The sequence below is a fragment of the Geospiza fortis genome, unplaced genomic scaffold, assembly GCF_000277835.1.
Source record: "Geospiza fortis unplaced genomic scaffold, GeoFor_1.0 scaffold138, whole genome shotgun sequence".
NCBI lineage: Eukaryota > Metazoa > Chordata > Aves > Passeriformes > Thraupidae > Geospiza > Geospiza fortis.
The window spans coordinates 5,732,892-5,753,268 of NW_005054307.1; the positions used below are offsets into that span (position 1 = coordinate 5,732,892).

General features: G+C 39.8%; 1 protein-coding gene across 2 annotated transcripts in view; it reads right to left on the bottom strand.

Moving 5' to 3' along the window:
- Window positions 1–20,377, bottom strand: part of DYNC1I1 (dynein cytoplasmic 1 intermediate chain 1) — a 183,524-nt gene that overhangs the window by 141,127 nt on the left and 22,020 nt on the right. For both annotated transcript variants that reach the window (XM_014312120.2, XM_031066801.1), the window contains 2 exons: window positions 4,677–4,736; window positions 609–724 (listed from right to left, as the gene is read on the bottom strand). In XM_014312120.2, coding sequence (XP_014167595.1) covers window positions 609–724; window positions 4,677–4,736 — 176 coding nt within the window. The remainder of the gene's footprint in view (window positions 1–608; window positions 725–4,676; window positions 4,737–20,377) is intronic.

Sequence of the window (20,377 nt, forward strand, 5' to 3'; positions counted from 1 at the left end):
TGGCAAATCAGCAAACCTCTGCCACTCTATGTATTTATTTATCAACAAGAGAGCTAAAGAGCCAACAAACAGCTCCATGAGTACAGACGCCAGCATGATGTCAGCAGAGAGAAAGAAAGAAAGAAAGACTGTCCACATCAAAGTATGCAAACCTCCTTTCTAGTATATGGAGGTAAACTGCAAATTCTCCCTAAGCTTCACCTACAGCAGGGGGACACAATTACCCTGACCAAACAACTGAGGGCAACATTCCAACACCGCCTCTTTACAAAGCACAGAATTTATAACTTCCTTGAGAAAGCATAAAAAAATGAATAAAGAACAATTTTAATTATATTCATAATGATTTATTTTAAAAATTGTTCCCATTAAACTGCTATCTAAGCACAACTCATTGTAAGTCAGAAGTAGTTTGATTCCACCTGCATTTAAAGTGATTTTTAAAATTATTCTCATCAGAACAGCCATTAATCACATAAACAATAGCTGGCTTTCAGAAAACACATGATAAACAGCTATGTTATGACGTACTATTATTCTTATTACATTCTTTAACTTGGATGCAAATTTTCTATTAAAATGGTTTTTTAAAAAACCATAAATCTTACCTTCAGATTGATGTGTGGCCAGAGGTGTCTGTGTCTCCTTGGAGTATGATACCACCTCCCGAGGTAAGAAATCGACCTGGGTAATCTTTGACACCCCTAGTTTGTGCAGTCTGCGTCTAAGGGGAAATACACAACATCAAAAGGTCAGTCATGGTAAATGTAAATCAGCACCAAGAACAAATGTTTGCTGTTATGGACAGGATAAAAATACTTCAGTGCTTGTAAAGGTGAAGCACAACACAGTATGCATGAGAAGTACCTCATTGCAATGAAGAAAATTAAACTGGGAACCATTTGCTGTAATAAAGTCCAGTTGCTGAACCTCTAGATCATGCTGCTGAGAGGGACTGCAAATGGGAGAGAGAAATGGCCTGCTTGTGTCCCTCTTAACATGCAACAAAATTCTCTTTCATACCATCATTACTATGATCTTCTGTCTGCTCAAAGGAGCTCATCCTCAGCCTGGGACACACAACTGTGGAAAGGGTAAAGAGGGTTTAAACCAGGATGAATTAGACTGCCAAATGTTCAGCTGGGAGCAATAACTGAGTCTTTAACTGGCAAGGTGTGTAATTTCCATAAAGAAGAAGATTCTGCCTTCCACGGGAGTCATTAATAGTGGCCTTGAAGTAGGTTTATAATTATAAGTGGAGTCCTAATGCAATGGCTGGAGGAGAGCTAAAACACAACTGGAGCCGGGCAACTATAGTCTTCTATTTTGTCTACTTCCCTTGTTTTAAATAAACCATATGAAATAAATCAGTGAAGCAAACTATCTGTAAGTGGGTAAGGGAAAAAGAAGGGAAGCAGCTGAGCATGGTGATGAACACTTTTAGTTGTGTGCAGTTCACTCAGCAGTGGGGGAAAAAAATCACTTCATTTCCTGAATATTAGTTGACTGTTTGCAGGAAGTGAAGAATATAAAATGGTCACTTGGACGTGTTTTACCAGAAAAAATGCCAACATTCAGCAGAGAAATAATGCAAACACAATAAACAAATGACCTAAGTAAGGCCAGTTACCTGAATCAACAAGCGTGAGCACACTTGTGCATTTATGGGGAAATAAATTCCTGGACACAATGTTTCTCAACTTGCCACATTATTAAAGAGAACAATTTGGAAAAACAGAAAATTCTTAGACATTATCTATATCCTCTTAATTTTCCAGGTTATAAGAACAGAAATCATAGGGGTTTTGACCTAATTAATTTACAGTAGTTTAGATATTCAATTAAGATTCATGTCTGGAAGGAAATGGGAGTCTAAAAAGGAAACTGTCATCACTGGATAACACCTACTGAATTTTCAGTAGGTCTTATCATCAGCCATATTTTTTCTGCCTGGGTTGTTATTAAGCTGCCTGCAATTAGATTCAGCAGGTAATAGGTACAAATCATCTGTATTGTGTAACAAACCACTAGAGCAGAAACAGTTGTTGTAGCTCTGAATCTTTCCTCTTTTCAAAGAAGAAAAATTAACAAGTGTCCCTCCTTACAACCATCTCTGATTTAGCCAATATGCACAAAACCTACAGCTGTCTAAAAACTCTAGAGAAAAACTTCTACCTCATTACTGGGGGCAGAAAAGTTTCTCCAGCTGGCAAAAATTTTAGTAGTTTTATATTTTGTAGCTGCTTTAACCTACAATCTGTGTGAATTCAATCTTTAATAAATATCTCACCCCAGCAAACTCTCATGTGCTTTTCCCTCCCTCAGCACCAGGTGTGCAATCTCTGTTGCCTTCTTGGTCAGTTTGATTTCCCTGTGCAACCAGTCCCCTGCTGCCCCAGGCTACTCTTTCCATTTACTGAGGTTCTTTGCATTGAAAGAGTCTCTTGATAGTGGTCTTGATTAAGTATAACCCCTAATTAATTATGTGTCTAATCTGGACCTAATTAGACCCTCACCTAATTCTAAAACAGTTTCACATGAGGTCACTTTGTATCTCCTGGACTGCCTGAGGGTGGAGAACATGACCCTAAAGGAGAGCTGGATTTAACTGCTGGTTGGGTGAATTGAACCTCTGCCCATTGTGTCCCATGGCACTGTGCTGAGACAATGCGTGGAATTCTTCATCTGAAACACTTCCAATTCAGTAACTGCTGGTGCCTCTACAAATGCCTTGTGCCACCCATATCCTGTAATTACTGGTGAAGACTGGGAAGTCCTTCCTCATCTGAAGGAATGTGATCTATTGATTGCTGATTGCCTGTGTCAAACCACCTCTAACTGTTCTCAAATTACTAAAAGTTGGCCTAGCCTTTGGTCCCAAGCACTCAAGGACAACTGAAGCTTCCTTTTAATATCTGGACTTTACCAAATATGTGCAGTAATGTCCTAGTCTTTAGTTCTACTTAGGGCAACACTAAATGGTCTATTGTTTTCCCATCCTCATTTTTCATCTGAGGTTCTCATAATTTTCATAAATTCAATGAATATTCATCTTAGAGAGCACATAAGCTTTGAAGGATTCCTTTCCAAACTGCTGATGGGATGTCAGTAGGATAGTGACTAAAACCCATGCATTAAAACTGATCCTTCTGTCCATTGGTATCATAAGAAAGATGTATCTGCTAGAAGTGTTTTGAGACACACATCATTTAATTGCTGACTGCAGGATTTCTTTTGCATTGGTTTTGTTGGGGTTCTTTTTTGCTCTCGTCTCAGAACACTAGAGGAAAGTTTAATTCTGCCTTGGGTTTGAAGACAGTTTTCTTTCAAAAGGGACAGGACTTCCATTAAAATGTATGCCTGTGGATTTGCTCTTTGGCATGCTTCTTTTCTGTCTCTGCACTGGCTGCTAGTAATTGATTGAAGTCTCTGCATACAGAGTTACCTTTTCATGAGTCAGATAAAGGAACTTGCTTTGCACAGCTGTTTGAGAAACCTTGTTCCTAGGAGTCCTCATCTTTTAATTTAAACTTCTGTAAAAAAAACAGCTGGGATTTCTATAAAGTTTCTGTTGGTTAAAATAACTCAAAAAACTCTACCTTTTTGATACAGCCCAGGTAAAGTTGTAGATATGTGACCTATTTGAAGGCACACTCATGAAAACTACCAACATTGCTAGGAGTTCTAGATATGGAGAAACACTTCTGTTTAGAAAACTCTCTGGATACTTTCCTTCTGGATCTTTCCTGGTGAATAGACGTAACACACCTAACTGCAGCAGGGAGCACTGTCAATCAGCAGCCAAAGGGAAGCTGTTGTTTTTCTGACAGAATGGTGAATGAAGTGGCACATGAACAAGCAAAAGCACGAGAGAGTTGCCTGGAGACTCAAAACAGACAGCCCTGTAGAACAGCACGGATAGAACAAATTTTACAGAATAGTGATTTGGTTTTACCTGTGACTCATGCTCTGAAGAGCTTGAGGTACTGCTACCCACCCCTTCAGAGGAACAGGTTATCCTAAATACCTCTGCAGGCAAGCATTTCTACATAGTTTAAATTAACTAATTTTTTTTCACTTGTTGGGATAAAGAAGTTCCATCCCAAACTATAAAATATTAATTTTAGCTCTACTAAAAATTGTTAAAAGCTTCATAGGCCTGAGCTCAACCAAGATGGCCCTTACTCTTGGACTATGATCATACCTAAGGGTACAATTTTAAACACATACACAGCTCCTAAGGGAAAAGGGGACATTGTTACTGCACGTGGAAACAGCATAACTAGAGTCAGCAAAGAGGAGGGGGAAAAGTGTCTTGCAAATGATTCAGAGAACAGTCTGAATCAACAGGTACAAACAAGATCATTGTAACTATACATGCACATATATGCCACAATAATAACATTTCATCTGAAATGAAATAGTTATTTGTATTGTGTTTCAGGCAACAGAAATAGCAATTTATCTTTTCATAAGCTTGTTTAAACAGCTGGGTTTTTTTCCCACAAATATGACTTTGCTGAAGCTTCTTATTTATGAAACTAAAAAAGGAAACTTAAATTATGGTCTTTTTGAGTCAAAAAAGCAAATGAAAATCACATACAACCAGCTCAACTAGGAAGCATTTTCAACATAATTCTTGCAAAGAAAGGATAACAAAAAGAGCTGACATATACCCAAGTTCAGAGTCAGACTGGAGTTGCAGCACTGAGGGGTCTGTGTCCCATTGCAAGGTCCTAGGGTGGTAATCAGCCGTGCAGCACGAAGGGGAGGGAAGAAAAGAACACACAGAATTAACTGAAAGGATGAACAAAACCCCATCTCCTTAGTTACATGCTCTACATAGTACATTCAACCTCCAGGTGCAAGCAACAGCCACCATATGTCAAACAAGGTTTGTACGTCAAACTGAGACAGGGCAGGCAATTTAATAAATCCACATATTATTGATAACCAGAGGAAAAAAGCTGGATTTTCTGTCACATATTGATTAACTAAACATGGGGTTGGGTTTTTTTCCTTTTCCTGAAAAATTCTAACTCTTTAACTTAGGCTGATGGATTCACAATAATTTGTAAAATCTGCAGGAACTGTTTATTTATGTCTTTATGATAAGGTAGATTGAGCACTTGCCATGAACCCCACGGAAGAGTTTGTCCCTTCACACACTCCTGAGGCAGACAGTAATCCATCCTGTACAACTCTGCTCTGGGCAGGAGCATCACAGCGTGCATATGACAGCAAATGGCACACTGACACCAGCTCTGACACTCTGAGGGCATCTGGGATAAACAAACAAATCCTTTTTCTCTTCCTCCCAATAAAATTCCTGAGGAAGAGGCTAATAATACATATGAGAAAATCAGATCTATGACAATCTCTCAGATGAGGCTATCACCTAATGTACAAATGTTCCAGAGGTGTGGTCTGAAGTGAAAATGTTGCTCCTCGCACAGCAGCGCAGTTTCCCAAGCAACCAGCTCTAAAACACCTTGAAAACACTCACAGAGCCTTTACAGAGTCTTGTGAAATATTCAGAATCCTTCCGTTTAGAAATGCAGAAACTGGCATATCAAGGCAAACATTTTCAAAAAATGCTTGCTCCTTCCCTGTCTCTTAATTTTACTTTATTTTTCCACACTCAGAAAGCCACATCTTACATGAAAGAAAACTGCCAGAATCCGTGACAGAATCAGGAACACACAAGTGGCTCCTCAGCACCTTTTCCCATAGTATGAATACTAGATTATGCACTGCTCTCACTAGCAGAGGCTAGAGCAAAGAAAAGTGCTCCTTCCCTAAGCAAGCATGTCTTCATGAAGACATGCTGGAAAATGATAGTTGTCAAAATTAAACCCCCCCAAATTTCTTCTGAATACAAATTTTGAGGATATAGAGATGATAATATTACCAAGTTCAGCCAAAACTAGCCATATAATCAGCTGTGGTCAATACACACAAGTCCTTCTGCAACAATAGCAACCTCTGCCAATGAATCACTCATATAAACCAACAAGTTACTGAATTAGTTCAGAAATAGATCTATTAAAGCCAAATAATTATTCTACATCCTTTCCTCAGTAAACTCACCCATTCTTTCACCAATATTAACTCACTCTCTGGACAGACAGACAAGGGCATATGCTGCACTCTTGTAGTTTCAGAATGTAAAAGAATCAATCTCAACACCCTGTGCATACAAAAAGAATTAAAAACTGTAATTCAAAAACTGTAATGCACTCATTTCCCTCAACTTATGATCCATAGTAATATTTATCAGGATAAAAGACTTTATACTGATAAAGAAAGGCTTCTCCAAAGCTAAACTGTATTACAAAAGGTCAGAGATAAAATAATACAGCAAGAAATAACAGATTTTTCCCTTGTAACTTGACTGCAGTGTAAGTACAGTGGAAAATGGTCATAAGATCTGAATGCCTGATGCAAGGCAAAGGCATCAATGACTAATGCATTATAGATACTCCATTAAAAATTCTATCTGTGTGAAGATTGCTCTTGTAATGTCACCAAGGTCAGTTGCATATATTAGGACTTGTTATATAAGTTATATAAGTGCCAGTTTCTAGTTTTACTGCTGCCTAGGGGCTACTCATACATTCATGTCCAAGTTTTCCAAACTCTTAAAAGAAAATACCCATAACTCATTTCAGTTTCTGCCCCCCAACAGTCACTTTCAAACCTACAGGATTTGTAGGGGGATAAAGGCTATTTCATCAGAAAGAACACCATTATCATTTGATTAAAGCAAGAGCTTGCAGCAGGTCTCTAGAAGTACAGTCCCTATGTTCAACCTCCAAGAATCCAGGTCAGGTCACAAGAGAGGGCATCTTTACCTGGTACATTGATAAAACTGCCAAAAAAAAATTAGAGATTTCCCACACTCAAGACAACAGTCAAATCCCAAAACTATGGGAGCAACACTTATGGTTCTGGCCATCACAGGCTGGCATGTGGACATTCCTCCTTTAAGTATTTATTATCTGGATTCTCACACACAGCCTTCACCACTCTGGACACTGACACCTACTTTTAATAGTAATTCTCCTTGACTCTTAATTATATCTGTTTTCAACAATTTTAGTGCATCTGCAAAGTATTTCCCAGATTTGTGCTCCACGTCACTGTGCTACCACTTGCACAGGTGTGAGAAAGAGATGAAGCAATTTGCTGAGTTGTCCTCTCCAGCTTGGCTGAGCAATGCTATCACACAAAATGAGGCTGAAGGTAACAAATCTTCAGGTTTCAAGTCTCTCGCCCTGGGAGACAGAACACAAGTGGCTACACTCAGGTAGTGAAGGCTGCAGAGCACAGGGAGTGACTCTGTTTCAAGGAACACTATTGATTTGTTCTTTGTCTCTTCCTGGCACCTGAAGAATGTCATCAGATCAAAATGAAAGTGAGTGAACAGTAAAGATGTAATCTGGACCTGCAATTTAGCCAGTTTCCATGGTAATAACATCAAAAAAGAAAGAAACAGATTCCTTGAGGTTTAGCAACCCAAAAATGATGTTGAATAGCCTGTGCTGTCATCCTGACTAGAAAATTAAAGCTAATCTGTTTGTGATGAACAGCCATTGCGTACGACATTCCTGATCATACAGATGAGCACCGTAGTTACGCTTGTTCTCCTGTGGACTCTCCTCAGTGGGGATTTTGAAATGCCACTGCATCTCAGCAGAAAAGCAGCTTTTTCCAACTAGTTCATGAGTTCCTCCTCCAGACCCTTCTTCAGGAGGGAAACGTGCTCTTGCTCTTCTTTTTTCTTTCTTACTTCATAAAAGAAGACTGCAATGGTTTGACTTCAATTCACCCAGAGACAGAGGCAGAGAAGGTAATGTCACAGGCCCTGAGGACAAGTGCATGGCCCAGGAGTCAGCAGGCAGGCTGAGGTGTTCCCACTCCAGATCTCTCAGAGAGCACAAATTGCTCAAGGTTCCCCTAAATGGACTCAAAGGATTTTGGCACAGATCTATGTAGAAGAGATGAAAAACATTTTAGTTGAACTTTTTTATGGGGAAAAGAGAGGAGCATTAGACTGAGCGGGTAAAAGTGCTCCCTAGCAGCCTCCAGTCCTGCAGACTCCTCCCAGGGGTGGAGTGACACAGGCATGGCAAGGACCCCTGGAAACTCACTGAACAGCACAGTCGGGGCTAAGCCAGATAGGTCCATTTCTCCCACCCAGACAGACTGACACTATTTTAATCAGAGCTACCCAACACTGTTTCAGAGCTGGGTGCTGTATCAGTCTCCCACATAGTGGCAAACAATAGCCCTATGTCATGGTCCATCCCCCTTGGACATGTTCAGTGCACAGCAGCTGACCCTGGTCACTGAAGGATAAAAAGCTGTTTCACTAAATAACAGATTGTTCTAAAGCAGCACAAAGGGAATGAGGGCTGTTAGATGTTGCACTAAGAAGACAAGGTACAAGTGTTATTACCTCACTTTCAACTGATCTGCTTTCACTCTCTTCCTTTAGAGAGGCATCTCAATAACTATTTTTTCTCAAAGTTAGGACAGCACCAATGCTGGTGCTGTTTCAGCTCTAACTGCTGAAGAAGTACCAGATAATTTTGACACATCATCTTTTAATAACCTGAAGAAAGAAACCAACAAGAGGAAGAGGCCCAGATGTCATATATTTACTAAAGGATTGGATGGTAAAACAACTGAATGTTGTTATTTCTTCTGAATTCAAGTCCAAAGCATAAGGAAGATATTCAGAGCGCAGTACTAAAAGGACAGAGAACTGTTACAAAATCTAAGGTGGGAGGAATTTGAACAGAAGCATTCCCTTCTCTGTAGTATTATTATTATTACCATGGAAAAACAGGCACTGCCATATGTTACAATGCTCTGTGTAACCTTACCTCCAGAAGATTTTATTCTGATTGCATAATGTCAGTTATGTAGATTAAAAATGTGGAAAAGACTAAAATAAACTACAAATAAAATAAAACACTTGAAACCTTTTGGAAAATTCCCAACATCAGAATGCATTAATGAAGCATAGATTCTGACATCCAAAACTGTCTGGAATCCATGAGAACTCTTCAGCTGATTTAAGCAGCTTTGGGTCTGGCCTTAGCAGCAGTGTATGAAACACGTACAGCATCAGTTCCAATACATAGCGTTACTAATCTGCCATCAAAAAATGATATTTAGTATCTGTAATAACCATCATATCGCAACAGAACTTGGCTCTGGATACATGCCCCAATCCAACACTTTTCATGTGTGCAACATACTGACAGCTTAGTTGTGACTCTGCTTCTCTGCAGCCAAAATCAAATCCTCCCTCATCTGTTGCTGATGCTGCAGAACATGTGTTCTGCATGATTTCTTTTCTCCCCCAACTCCCCTTTCCCAGGTCAAGAGCAGCCAGGCCTGAAAAGCCATGTTTCTGAAAAAAAGGCTCCTCACAGGAAAAGCAGCAAAGTCTGCTTTCCCAGGGGCTTCTTGCAGGGCAGAATCCTCTCTGCAGCATTGCAAATCACATCTTCAAGCAGAACTGGAGGAAGCAAACACCATATTCTGGCATCTCCTGTCACCAAGAGCTGTTGTGCTCTCCAGACCAGGAGAAAACTGCACTGACAGTGTACTGAGGCCCGAGGTATCTCCTGAACTGAGATACCCATATGTGTCCCTAATGAAACACCACTAGAGCTGACAGGCCCCAAAGCAAGTATCTCCCCTTGCAGCAACAGCAGTGTCCTAGAATGACCCTTCATATGGGAAATAGCAATGCCCTCCTAACCCTACAATTCAGTGGCAGACTGTGCCATGACTCTGCAGATTAGGCTGTGCCACAGTTTTTCAGGAATGAAAGGCCAATCCACTAAGCAGAGCATAGACTGTTACCAAACTGAAGCAAAGAGACCAGAAACGAAGGTGGGACTCCCCCAGAGCACATGGACTCACCTATCCTGTAGGAAGTCTCAAGGCACCTTTGCTTACCAGAGCAATACTTCTAAAAGGATGTGAATGTGACTAGCCTCTTTCTCCCCATCTGTGGTAGGAGGGGGTCTTGATGCTGCAGGAGGTGTTTGTACAATCTTCAGGTACCTAAATGAAGGGCTACACCAGTGAAACATTACCATGGGCTCTTTCCATATCAACAGAAAGGCAGGAGATTGCTCCGTGCAGCAGTTCCAAACACCCAACTGAGACTCCAGTTGTGAATAGGTATTAGAGCTGGTTTGTATTTTTACTGTTCACTCTCACTTTGATCTGCTGAGAAATAGATAAGGAAGCAATCAGCTGCTACTTGACAGCCTGCAGGGTTCACTCTGCTTCATGCTTTCTGTTCTTCTAACTTCAAATGCAACTAGCAAAAAAAGTGAATTAGGAAAAATGAGCTAAACAACAAGGCCAAAACTGCAGAGAACACAATTCTGGCTTCTGACTTTGATGTAAGGAGAAGCCTTATGTTTAAAATGACAATTTTAACCCTGAATTATAGTTTCCAAAAGATTCAGAATTGCTTACATTAGGAACTCTGCACCTTCATAATGATGGCACATTGGAAAACACGTTACACCCAACTCATACAACCTTAAAAAATACTGGTCACAACATCTGTGAGATAAGAGACCTCTTTTAAAATCAACAGAATAAAATGCCAAAATGTTTATGAATTAATTTTTTCAATATGATACCAAATATTGCCAGCAAATTGCAATCCAGTAGTATTTGTAGTTTCAATGTGTAATCTATCATGTATCTAGACCAATCTTTTTTTCAATGTCTGAATATTGCCAGAATGAATTTAAGGCTACATGATTATTTAGCTACTTTAGAGAGTTGTACCTAGTTTCTTTTGGCACTTTCTCCAAAGCTACTAACTTGCTGCTGATTAAATAGAAAAATCTGAACTAAGAAACTGTTGATGAGAAATTATTGCAGATGTTTAAATATATGTGTGTACAGATAAGCAATTTGTTTTTATTAATTTCACTCTACTTTTTATAATTTTAATTCTCTCCACTGTGATTTTCACTTTCTGATATTTTTGTACATTTGAAGTGTGTCTCCAAAACAAACTATATAAAAATCCAGGAGATTCAAAGCTACTAGTCAGAGATGGAAAAGTACCACTTGCCTCAATGGATGGTTTGCATCTAAGCCACTATTCTGCTGCCATCTGGGCTCTGTTTTGCAGATCTGTTCCACTTTGAAAGGATTGGCAAAAAGAAAATACCTTCCTTGTGCTGCTTGTTTTCTGAAGCACACTATAAGCAAGATGGCAATCAGCAGTTGGGGAGGATTTGAGCCTCTCAACGCGACACTCACTCATGGAGCAAAGTCTGCTCTGACTTCTCTGTGCACTCCTGTGTTCAGAGCTGGGCTGCTACTGCTAATCATAAAATAAAATGCCTTAATGCATTCAGAGAACAAGGAGCTTGGCACCACTGCTGGAGCACAGCCAGAAGGTTTTGCTTGGGTTTGCATTTACACTTCCAAGCAGGCTGACACCTCTGACTTCCACTCTTCACCAATAAAAAGAGCAACTCTGACATCCCTGAGAGCACGGAACTATCTTTTAGCTGCCTGGCAACCATAAGAGCCCTTTTAAGAATGGCATGAGTTTAAAACACTTTTTTTAAAAGATATATTTATGAAAAAATCACGGACAAATAATATTTAAAACACATGTATTTCAAAATTCTTCTTGAATCAAGGCTATGCTGCAGAATGGATTTAATAGTTTTCAAAAAACATTTGATTTTTAAATCAGGATGAACAATTCTGGTAAGCCTGTAATGATAAGGATGTATCACAGGACCAAATGATTCCTATTTCACAGAATTCCACTAATTAAATCAGAAATTTAATTCACCAATCTGCTGAATTTATCTTCTATATTTGAAGTCTGTCCTTTGGTTCAGGTCTGCATTACAGATTTCCTGGCAATATTATACTCACACTTTATATTCTATATCTAAAGAAATCTTAGTCTGCAAATTTATGCTGGTTTACAGGAGAGTCACTGTGGGCAGCTGGATCTGTGAGGACAGAAGGTCAAACAGTTAGAACTGACACAGATTTACTCTGAGTGCCAGATACCAAAATGGTCATTTTGAAAGTGCAGTAATAAAAAACAGGTTTGGGGACAAGGCACAAGTTGTTTTATTCCCATAGAAAACCTTGAAAATTCTTTTTTCAAACACTATTTTTGTCTTGGTTTTTATACCAAGAGTAAGTCTTTGCAGCAAAACAGAACTCAAATTATCACAAATGTAAAGAAAGAACTTGGCAGAAGTTTTATGTGCCATCAGCTCATGCAAATGCTTGAAAGGAACTTCAGTACTCACATTAGGAGTCTTTCATCCAGACTCTATGGATATGCATATAAGGAAAGCTTTCTAGTAAACTTCAAGGGACTTTGAGTACAATTGCACAAAAGAGAAAATCATATTTAATAGTCAAATCTAGGAAAGGCAATCCATAACCTTTCAGAGGACTCAAAGAGGTAACACGAAGGTTGGAACCTACAACTTTTAGGTCTGGTATTATTCAGCTAAAGAAGGAGGTGAAAGATTTCAGCAAATTTTCCATTTTGTTTTGGTACTAAAATCCGGTAACTACTAGCTGGAAGAAGAGTTAGTGTTTCCCTTCCTGCATACAATTTATTTTGTGGAAGGAAAAGCAAAATTGTTACAAAAGGGATACGATTTTGCTACAATTAGGGTTGAAACAAGAACTCACTGTATGAGAGTTATCAAACATTTTTCACATAAACAGTCAAAATGTCAAAAATTCTCATGACCCAATGACCTGACTTTTAATAGACCACCTCAGAAATTATTTTCTGAGTTTGAACTATTAAAGTAAATAAGTACATCTAAAATTTATGAATCAAAATCAATTTTAAATGAAAAAACATTTTTTTCATAGATTCTGCTTATGGAAAATTTTATATGGCATACTTAGACTGTTTCAAAACTCCTTGGGGAAAAAAATAAAACAAAATAATAAAAATAGCAATATCTCGCCAGTGGCAGCAATTCCCACTTTACATACTTGAAGAAAAATCCTAAAAATTGCATTACTGAAATAGTTACTCATTTAATCTTTTTATTTTACCAGATAAAACATGAAATTGTGAATGGAAATTTCCTAAGGTCTTTTTAATAGGCTAGAGAAGGAGAAAACATTAATATGCACAAACGGTACCAGTTTAACTACGTTAAACAGTGTAAAATGGGAGGTGATCTTACACAATTTAATTAAATTAAGATGAAATTCAGTGCAAGGGAACTGTTTAAGCTGAGCTGGCCTTAGCAAGTAAGTTGTTTTGTTTTAAGAGGATTAGTATTTTAGTCCCTAAAATCATCTGATTGTCTGACTAAATATATGATGATATGCCTGTAAATAACTAAAGAGAACTAAGTATAGATGGGCTGCTAACCTAAATGGTTAAGTGGGGCTTTATACATTAATATTATTTTCTTCTGGATGCAGCTGGGGCTCAGGTTTCCAAGGGGTTTTACGAAGCACCCTGGGAATGGCAATCTTTCCTTCTCCTTTGATTTATAGCATGGAGATGCTTGCTAATGAGAAAAATAATCAAAGATCTGGAGTACTGAACTCTATCAATCCTTTAGGGAGGAAAGCATGAAAATCCTTAATGATGCCAGAGGCTCACATGCTAAAAGGATTGCAGATGATTCTAATTAATATGGACCATTCAGACTTTGTAACTGGCACACACTGAAAAACACTCCCTGCTTTCTAGGTCAGACATACAGACACTTGAAAGCAGCTGCCAAATATCAGTCCCTAAGGTGTCTGCTTCTGTTTATGGGCTAAAAAAAAACCAACAAAAAAGTAACCAAACTGGCAGGGAGAGGCTTTCAATTTCTAGGGCTAAATATTCATTGAATGTAAAGGAGAATGATTGTGGTTCTTTTGCAGGGAGAAAAGGAGGGAAAACAATGTAAGAAACCTGCCATCCTTCAGCCTTGCATCCTAACCTGTGCAGGGCAAGCTGTGATGTACAAACAGCCCAACAGCCACCCACTGCTATCCTGTAAACAGCCTGATGTGGGGAAGTGTGAGAGATTGCAGCAGAGTTTCCAGGCCAAAGACAGCAGAGACAGCCAGGGCTCCCCCAGGCAAGGGGAGGATGCTGACACTGTCACTGCTTCACAGAAGCCATCACCATTCAGCTCAGGAAGGCTTAAGGCACAATTTAGCCTCTAAGTGTGCTGGAAACTGTAAAATGAAACGTGTGCCAAGCAATACTGACAATGGAGTTGTGGTAAATTAAATGGAAAAAAATGTAACAGCTGGGTGTTATTAATTTCTGTCCTACCATGTAATGGTGCACGCCCCATACCAAGTCCAAAGCCACCAAAACAGAGTGGCAACACAGCGTCCCAGAGGGCATCCCATTTATCTCCAGCCACCAAGCAGAAAACTTCTCTTGACGCTGCACTGTGAAAAACTGCACAACAGTCCCTAGGGTTGCAATCCTTCTTTGTCTGAATAAAACACCATGCAAGCAAAGTTTGCCATGAAGCAGTTATTTTCCCTCAGTCTTTCCTGTAGCTCCCTTAGAGTCTTCACATTGTTCTGTACTTCCCTTTGGCTCAGCCCATTTATGAAGTAAGTATGCCACTAAAGCAGCCATTTAGAAAGCATTTTGTACATATAAATTGATCTTACAAAAAAGCACCGTAAAGGAAATAATCCACTACAAATAACTGTTACAGCTGCTGCTCCTGAGGCAATGCATCACAGGCTCACTTGTCCTGGAACAAGTGAAGAAGGATCCCTGTCATTTCTGAATGTGGGAACACAATGAAATGCTGGTAATGCAAAGCTGAGTGGCAGTGATGAAACAGCATCATTGCACAGAACCTGTCAAATGCATTTACTTAATGATAAAGTAGCTGAGCCTGAGGCAATATGGTTCTGCTGGCAGTGGTTTTAGCAGATCTTTTAGAAACATGGTTTTGCTAATGTCTGTGAGAGATGTTTTCTGCAGCTAAAGACAAGATAGGAAATATGCTGTATGGACTACTAAAGGTCATCTACTACAATAATCCAACATCCCTGCACAAATAAAATAGAGACCAGAATCTATCTTCTTTTGCCTTATCTATCTAATTAAACAGCAAAGTAGACACTTAAAAGGGAGAATGGCATTCTGATACCCTTTCTTCAGCTTGTTAATGTGTTATATTACTGTTCTAAGTAAGAAGCTATTTGAAAATTAAAGCTGAGTTGCCAAGTATGATTTTTCAGGAAAAAAGGACAGAGCTCAAACACTTTGATGACATGTAGAACTCATGAGAGGCCATAGAACAAAAAGTATCTTTCTGATTTTAAATATTATGTAGTAAGAACACACTGGAGTAGCGATACCTTTTTTTTTTTTACTTTCAGTGAGCAAGATTAAATACAAAACTGTAAAATAATGACATGCTTTGACTCACTGGGTGCCCAGGTGCTCCACAGCTATCTCTTTCCTTTTGATTGTGATTCTGAAAAGCATGAAATGTTTGTGTTTGACAGTCAGACAAGAAGTAATGTGAGATTAACACAAGACTGGTGTGTGTGTGTGTGTGTGTGTGTTTAGATGCTGCAAAATAAATCATAATACCTATTATTTATACAAAAATAAGTAAACAATATGCTGCAGAGAAAAAGGACTGGAATAATCTCTGTTTCTTCCTGCACCAGGCCAATACAATCTGGAAGTGAACATCAACACATAGAAAGAAAATATATCCTAGTGTATTTCTTCTTATAGCAAAATGGCTCAAAGTGGCCATGGTAGATGGAAGGAACACAGGATCACATCTGATGAAAACATACACAAATGCAGACTAATACTGTCAGCAAACTTCAAAACAGAATGAGAGAGAAGACGTGCTCTCAACTCTTTATCAGTAAGGACATCCAACCTAATGTGACAGCTGCTACAATATTCTCTGGAATACAACTGGGAACATTCAGAGGTCACAGTGACTGCAAGATGAACTGGTGTTGTGGACAAAAAAATCATGCCACGAGCCAAAGCCAAAGACCATACTGCTCCTTAGAGAAAAGTGCTCCAGCATTGACGACAGCTGTTCTATATCTAGGATTGCTCATTTAACATATTTATGCAGAATTAAAAAACTAGTGATGATGAGACAATCAGGATTCCAGAGTGATCTAACTTCTCCAGCATTTTACTGCTAAAAAAATCTCTTTGAGAAATCCAGTTTCCCTTTATTTTTTGTTTTCTTTGCTACCTAATGCAATGCTCAAGCTCATTCTCACAGGAACTTTCATTAAATATTTAGAGCTTCATCCAAAGAAGGGCTAACCCTGCTTTACTGCAAGTACGCTTCATACACTGAAGGAAGTGAATCGATTTCAGTACATAAAACTTATCTCAAAACCTGTGATAGCAAAGGAACAACAACACAAATCAGGTAGGAACCATTTAAACCAAGTATCACATTGTACCCTAATCCAAATAAGAATAATAATTACAGAATGAGTAGCTGTAGCCAAACAAATCCACAGCACAGTCCAATGGGCTATGAGAGAAATAGCACAAAATAATCCGGCTTACATTATTTTAGCAGATAAAGCACCATTTTGAAATAACCATCCTCTGAAAGCAGTCATCAGAAGATTAATATCTTTGTCTTTATGTGAGCCCACAAAATAATCAGGTACCTAAACTTATGCACAGCAAAATACACAAGTTGGAAAGCAAAAGAGCACAGACAAAATTCTTGCAGAAAGAAGGGCAACCATTAACCTTTACACATCCAAGACAGCTGAGCCTGGTGCAGTTCACTGAGCAGATGGAAGGCAGGAAACCTTACACCCAGTCTAATGGGATTCTCATGTTCCCCAATGCACAGCAGCAAGTGCTGCACACATGGGACTCCACTGGACATACACACACAGAATTCACAATAAATGAGATGCTACTGTCCAAGCCTACTACTGTAGGATAGTGAAACTAGCTGGGAGCATCCTACATGTTCCCAGGAACACATAGGAGCAGTGAAGGATACAGGGCAAAATGGGCCACAGAGATAAATCACACCTTGGTCCCCAAATGGAGCTCCTCCCAGCATGCCACATGCCAGGTGAGCACAGGAGCCTCTGTAGGTAACACAGACACACACCAGTGCAGGCTGGGGTGAGCCCTGAAAACTACCCAGCCACAGCAGCACCTCCTCCCAGCACAGAGCTGTTTCTGCTATCTTATCCTGGGTTGGCATGCAAAGTGCAGATGGACCCTATCTGAGCCAGGATACAAGGTCTCTCCAGGGAGCTGCTCAGCCCACAAAACCTTACACTGCACTGCCTGCCCCTGAGGCACTGTATAAGGATTGTCCTTGTGCACTTCCTCAGACAACACAAACCCAAAATTCAAGGCTGTCAGTGCTGCAAAAATGAGATTTACAAATGCCTAAGGTATGCTGAATAGCAGAACATACGTCTCCATGGGCACGTTTCATGGTGCCTCAATTATATTAGTTAGCATCCTCTCTAGCACACTAGGGTAGCAAAAGTTCAGAGCATCCACCAGGGAGATGCATACAGTTATTACAAAGGAATTTTATATTAATAGAGGCAAATTTGTGTTTCACACTGTGCTACAGCATAGGACCTCTCAGCAAATGCCTTTACCTCAGCCCTTTTCTTCACATGCATTCAAATCTCCATTGAAGTGGTGCATGTCTGTGCATATATAAGATGACCATCAGCAAGAGGACACAGGGAATCATCAAAATGCTTACAAAATACTAAACAAACCAAAACACATCCTGAAAGAGCCAAGCATACGCTATTCCAAGGAGAATCTCCATTCAATCCTGCAATACCGTCTTATGAAAAATTAGTCATGTCTGAACACATCATAAAAGAAAGCTCTGTGAACCAATGACCCATCTATTCAGACATAGGTATCTGCTCAGGCTCTGTAATTTTTCCATCTTATCTGTATAGCACAAGCAACAGAAGCATCAAAAAAAGCAAAGTGGGATGTGTAAAGCAATGTGGAGACAGATATCTAAGTTGCTTTCTGAGCAACAACTTGGCTCCAACAAATTGTTCAGTGTAGCCTGGTAACTAAGAGCAGCACCAGAATCAAAGTGCAACACATCTCTGCCTACCCAGAAATGATCCCCAAGACCACAAAAACAGATCTAAAATGTGGCTCTCCTGTCCAACTGAAAGCATTCAGTGAGCAGTTTCTAGAACAGTTATCCATCAAACATCTGCTTATTCTTACAGTTGCTGTCATGGCTCAGACAGAAGCTGGAATGCTGCTCAAACCTGATGTTTTCCCAAGTGACAAATAGCAAAATGGTACTAAAGATTAAGCAGCAAAAGAAAATAACAAAACATAGAAACCTGGGATGAGGAAGACAGAAATGGTTCCACAATTCAGTGCTATTACAAAGTCCACCCCATCTCTTCTCCTAATACTGTGAATGGCATCAGAAAAAAGACAACAGTGCTCTGGCTGTTGTGCTGGAGATAATAGACAATGGTCCTGAAGGATAACAGCACTACTAGTCTGTAGGTCCCACAGCAGAAGTGGCTACTGTGACCATGCAGCTTTTCTTCCTGTGCAACAAAAGGGCTGCACAGCTTTATGAATGAGCTATTGTTTGACCTATTATCTGCCTGTTTGCCACACACATTATCCTGGACAAGCAACAACCAGTGATAGAAGATCCCACAGTGTCTTTAGGTAAATTGCTTTAGCAATGAATTTGTCCTTCTATTGAAATTTTTTCTGTTTTATGTTTCTCCAACTTCAATACCAAACACTTTGCTGCTTTCACATTTTCAGCTGGAGGAGCCTGTTTGCTCCTATGCAGCTATTACACTTGTTGAGCAAGTGACCAGTCAGTTTTCACCTTGCAAAGTAAGACTGAGAACTGTGGTTCCAGGACTACAACTACTTAACAGTGTACAAACTCTCCAGTTTATAAATTTTCTTTCCTGAAAAGCAGATGTCATAAACCTGTGTAAACCTGGCTGAACTACATTCATTTTTATATAAGAAATCACATATGCTTGCTGATCAAAGCATATCTCAAATATACTTGGGGACAATGGGACCAACAGATTAAGTCTAAAAACTACCAGAAGTACCAACAACTCGAAGAAGCATGAGCACAAGCTAGTTCTGTACCAGAATCTGGTCCCTCTCATGGGAACTTTTGAAGACCTCCTGCATTCCTCAAAGCTTTCAACAGAGCCTCTCTCCTGTAACAAGCCGAAATCTGTGACTTCACAACTTCTATTTTATTTTTTTTAATATCCATCATCTTCCTCTGGGGAACACTTCAGCAATGAGTAATCAGACTGCCCACAGGATTTCTGCCAGGCTGTGTGAGCCTGTCATTCGTGCAGCAGTTAGCAGCAGCAACAATGGACAAGCTGTGATCGTTGAGATTGGGGCATTAGCAGCTTTGAAACTAATCTGCTCTCCTCTAAAGCCTGAGCTCAGCCTAGTACAGAAAAGGGAAAGATCTAACAAGCATGATGGCATGGCAGGGGATCCAGCAGAAGCGCCTCCTCTATCACAGAAAGTGAAATGAAAACATAAATTAAAATTAAGCAGTATAACCTTGTTTATACAGATAACAGGCAATAATATATGCAGCAGTCAAAGTAAGTTAGGTGCATGGTCTGGGCACCTATCAGAGAAAACAGCTGAAGTGGTTTCATCCTATTTACCCACTGTGATGACAGTTCTACAACATCTTCCTCTCCAAGTCTGACCACTCTATCACACATGCAGGCCTGAGTGCACCTGTTCCCACAAACACTGAGCACATCTATCCACTGGCTGTAGACATTCCCCAGGGCCTGCACCAGACATAATTTCCATTAGCCCAAACCAGACATAATTTATATTAGCCCAATTGCTGCAGGCAAAGATCTGCAAGCAGCCTTCCTGGCACACAACACAGCCCTTTCAATACCTGAGAATATGCCAAGCAAACTGGGAGGCTACAAGCAAGGTCTCAGGATTCCCACTGAATTCCTAGTACAGCCACAGGAAGCTGTAAAATGGATCCAAAATAAAAGCCCAGAATGCAGAACATCATGAGCTCAGAGGAAGGGGACAAACTCCATTCTCCTCTGAAAGGACACGTGGTCATGTGCTTTCACTGCTCGTTGCTGACAGAGAGCCAAAATGCTAGCGTGGGTAACAGCCAAATAAATTCTTCCAAGAGCCTTTTTTTTACCTTAGTAGTAAAAAAGTTACAGCATTAAGGTTCAGAGGAAAAGCAGGAATTCAGAAGTCTCCACCCAGTTTTGTCAGAGCTTTCACACAGGACTGTGGTAAATAGCTTCATACTGAACAGCAGGCTCT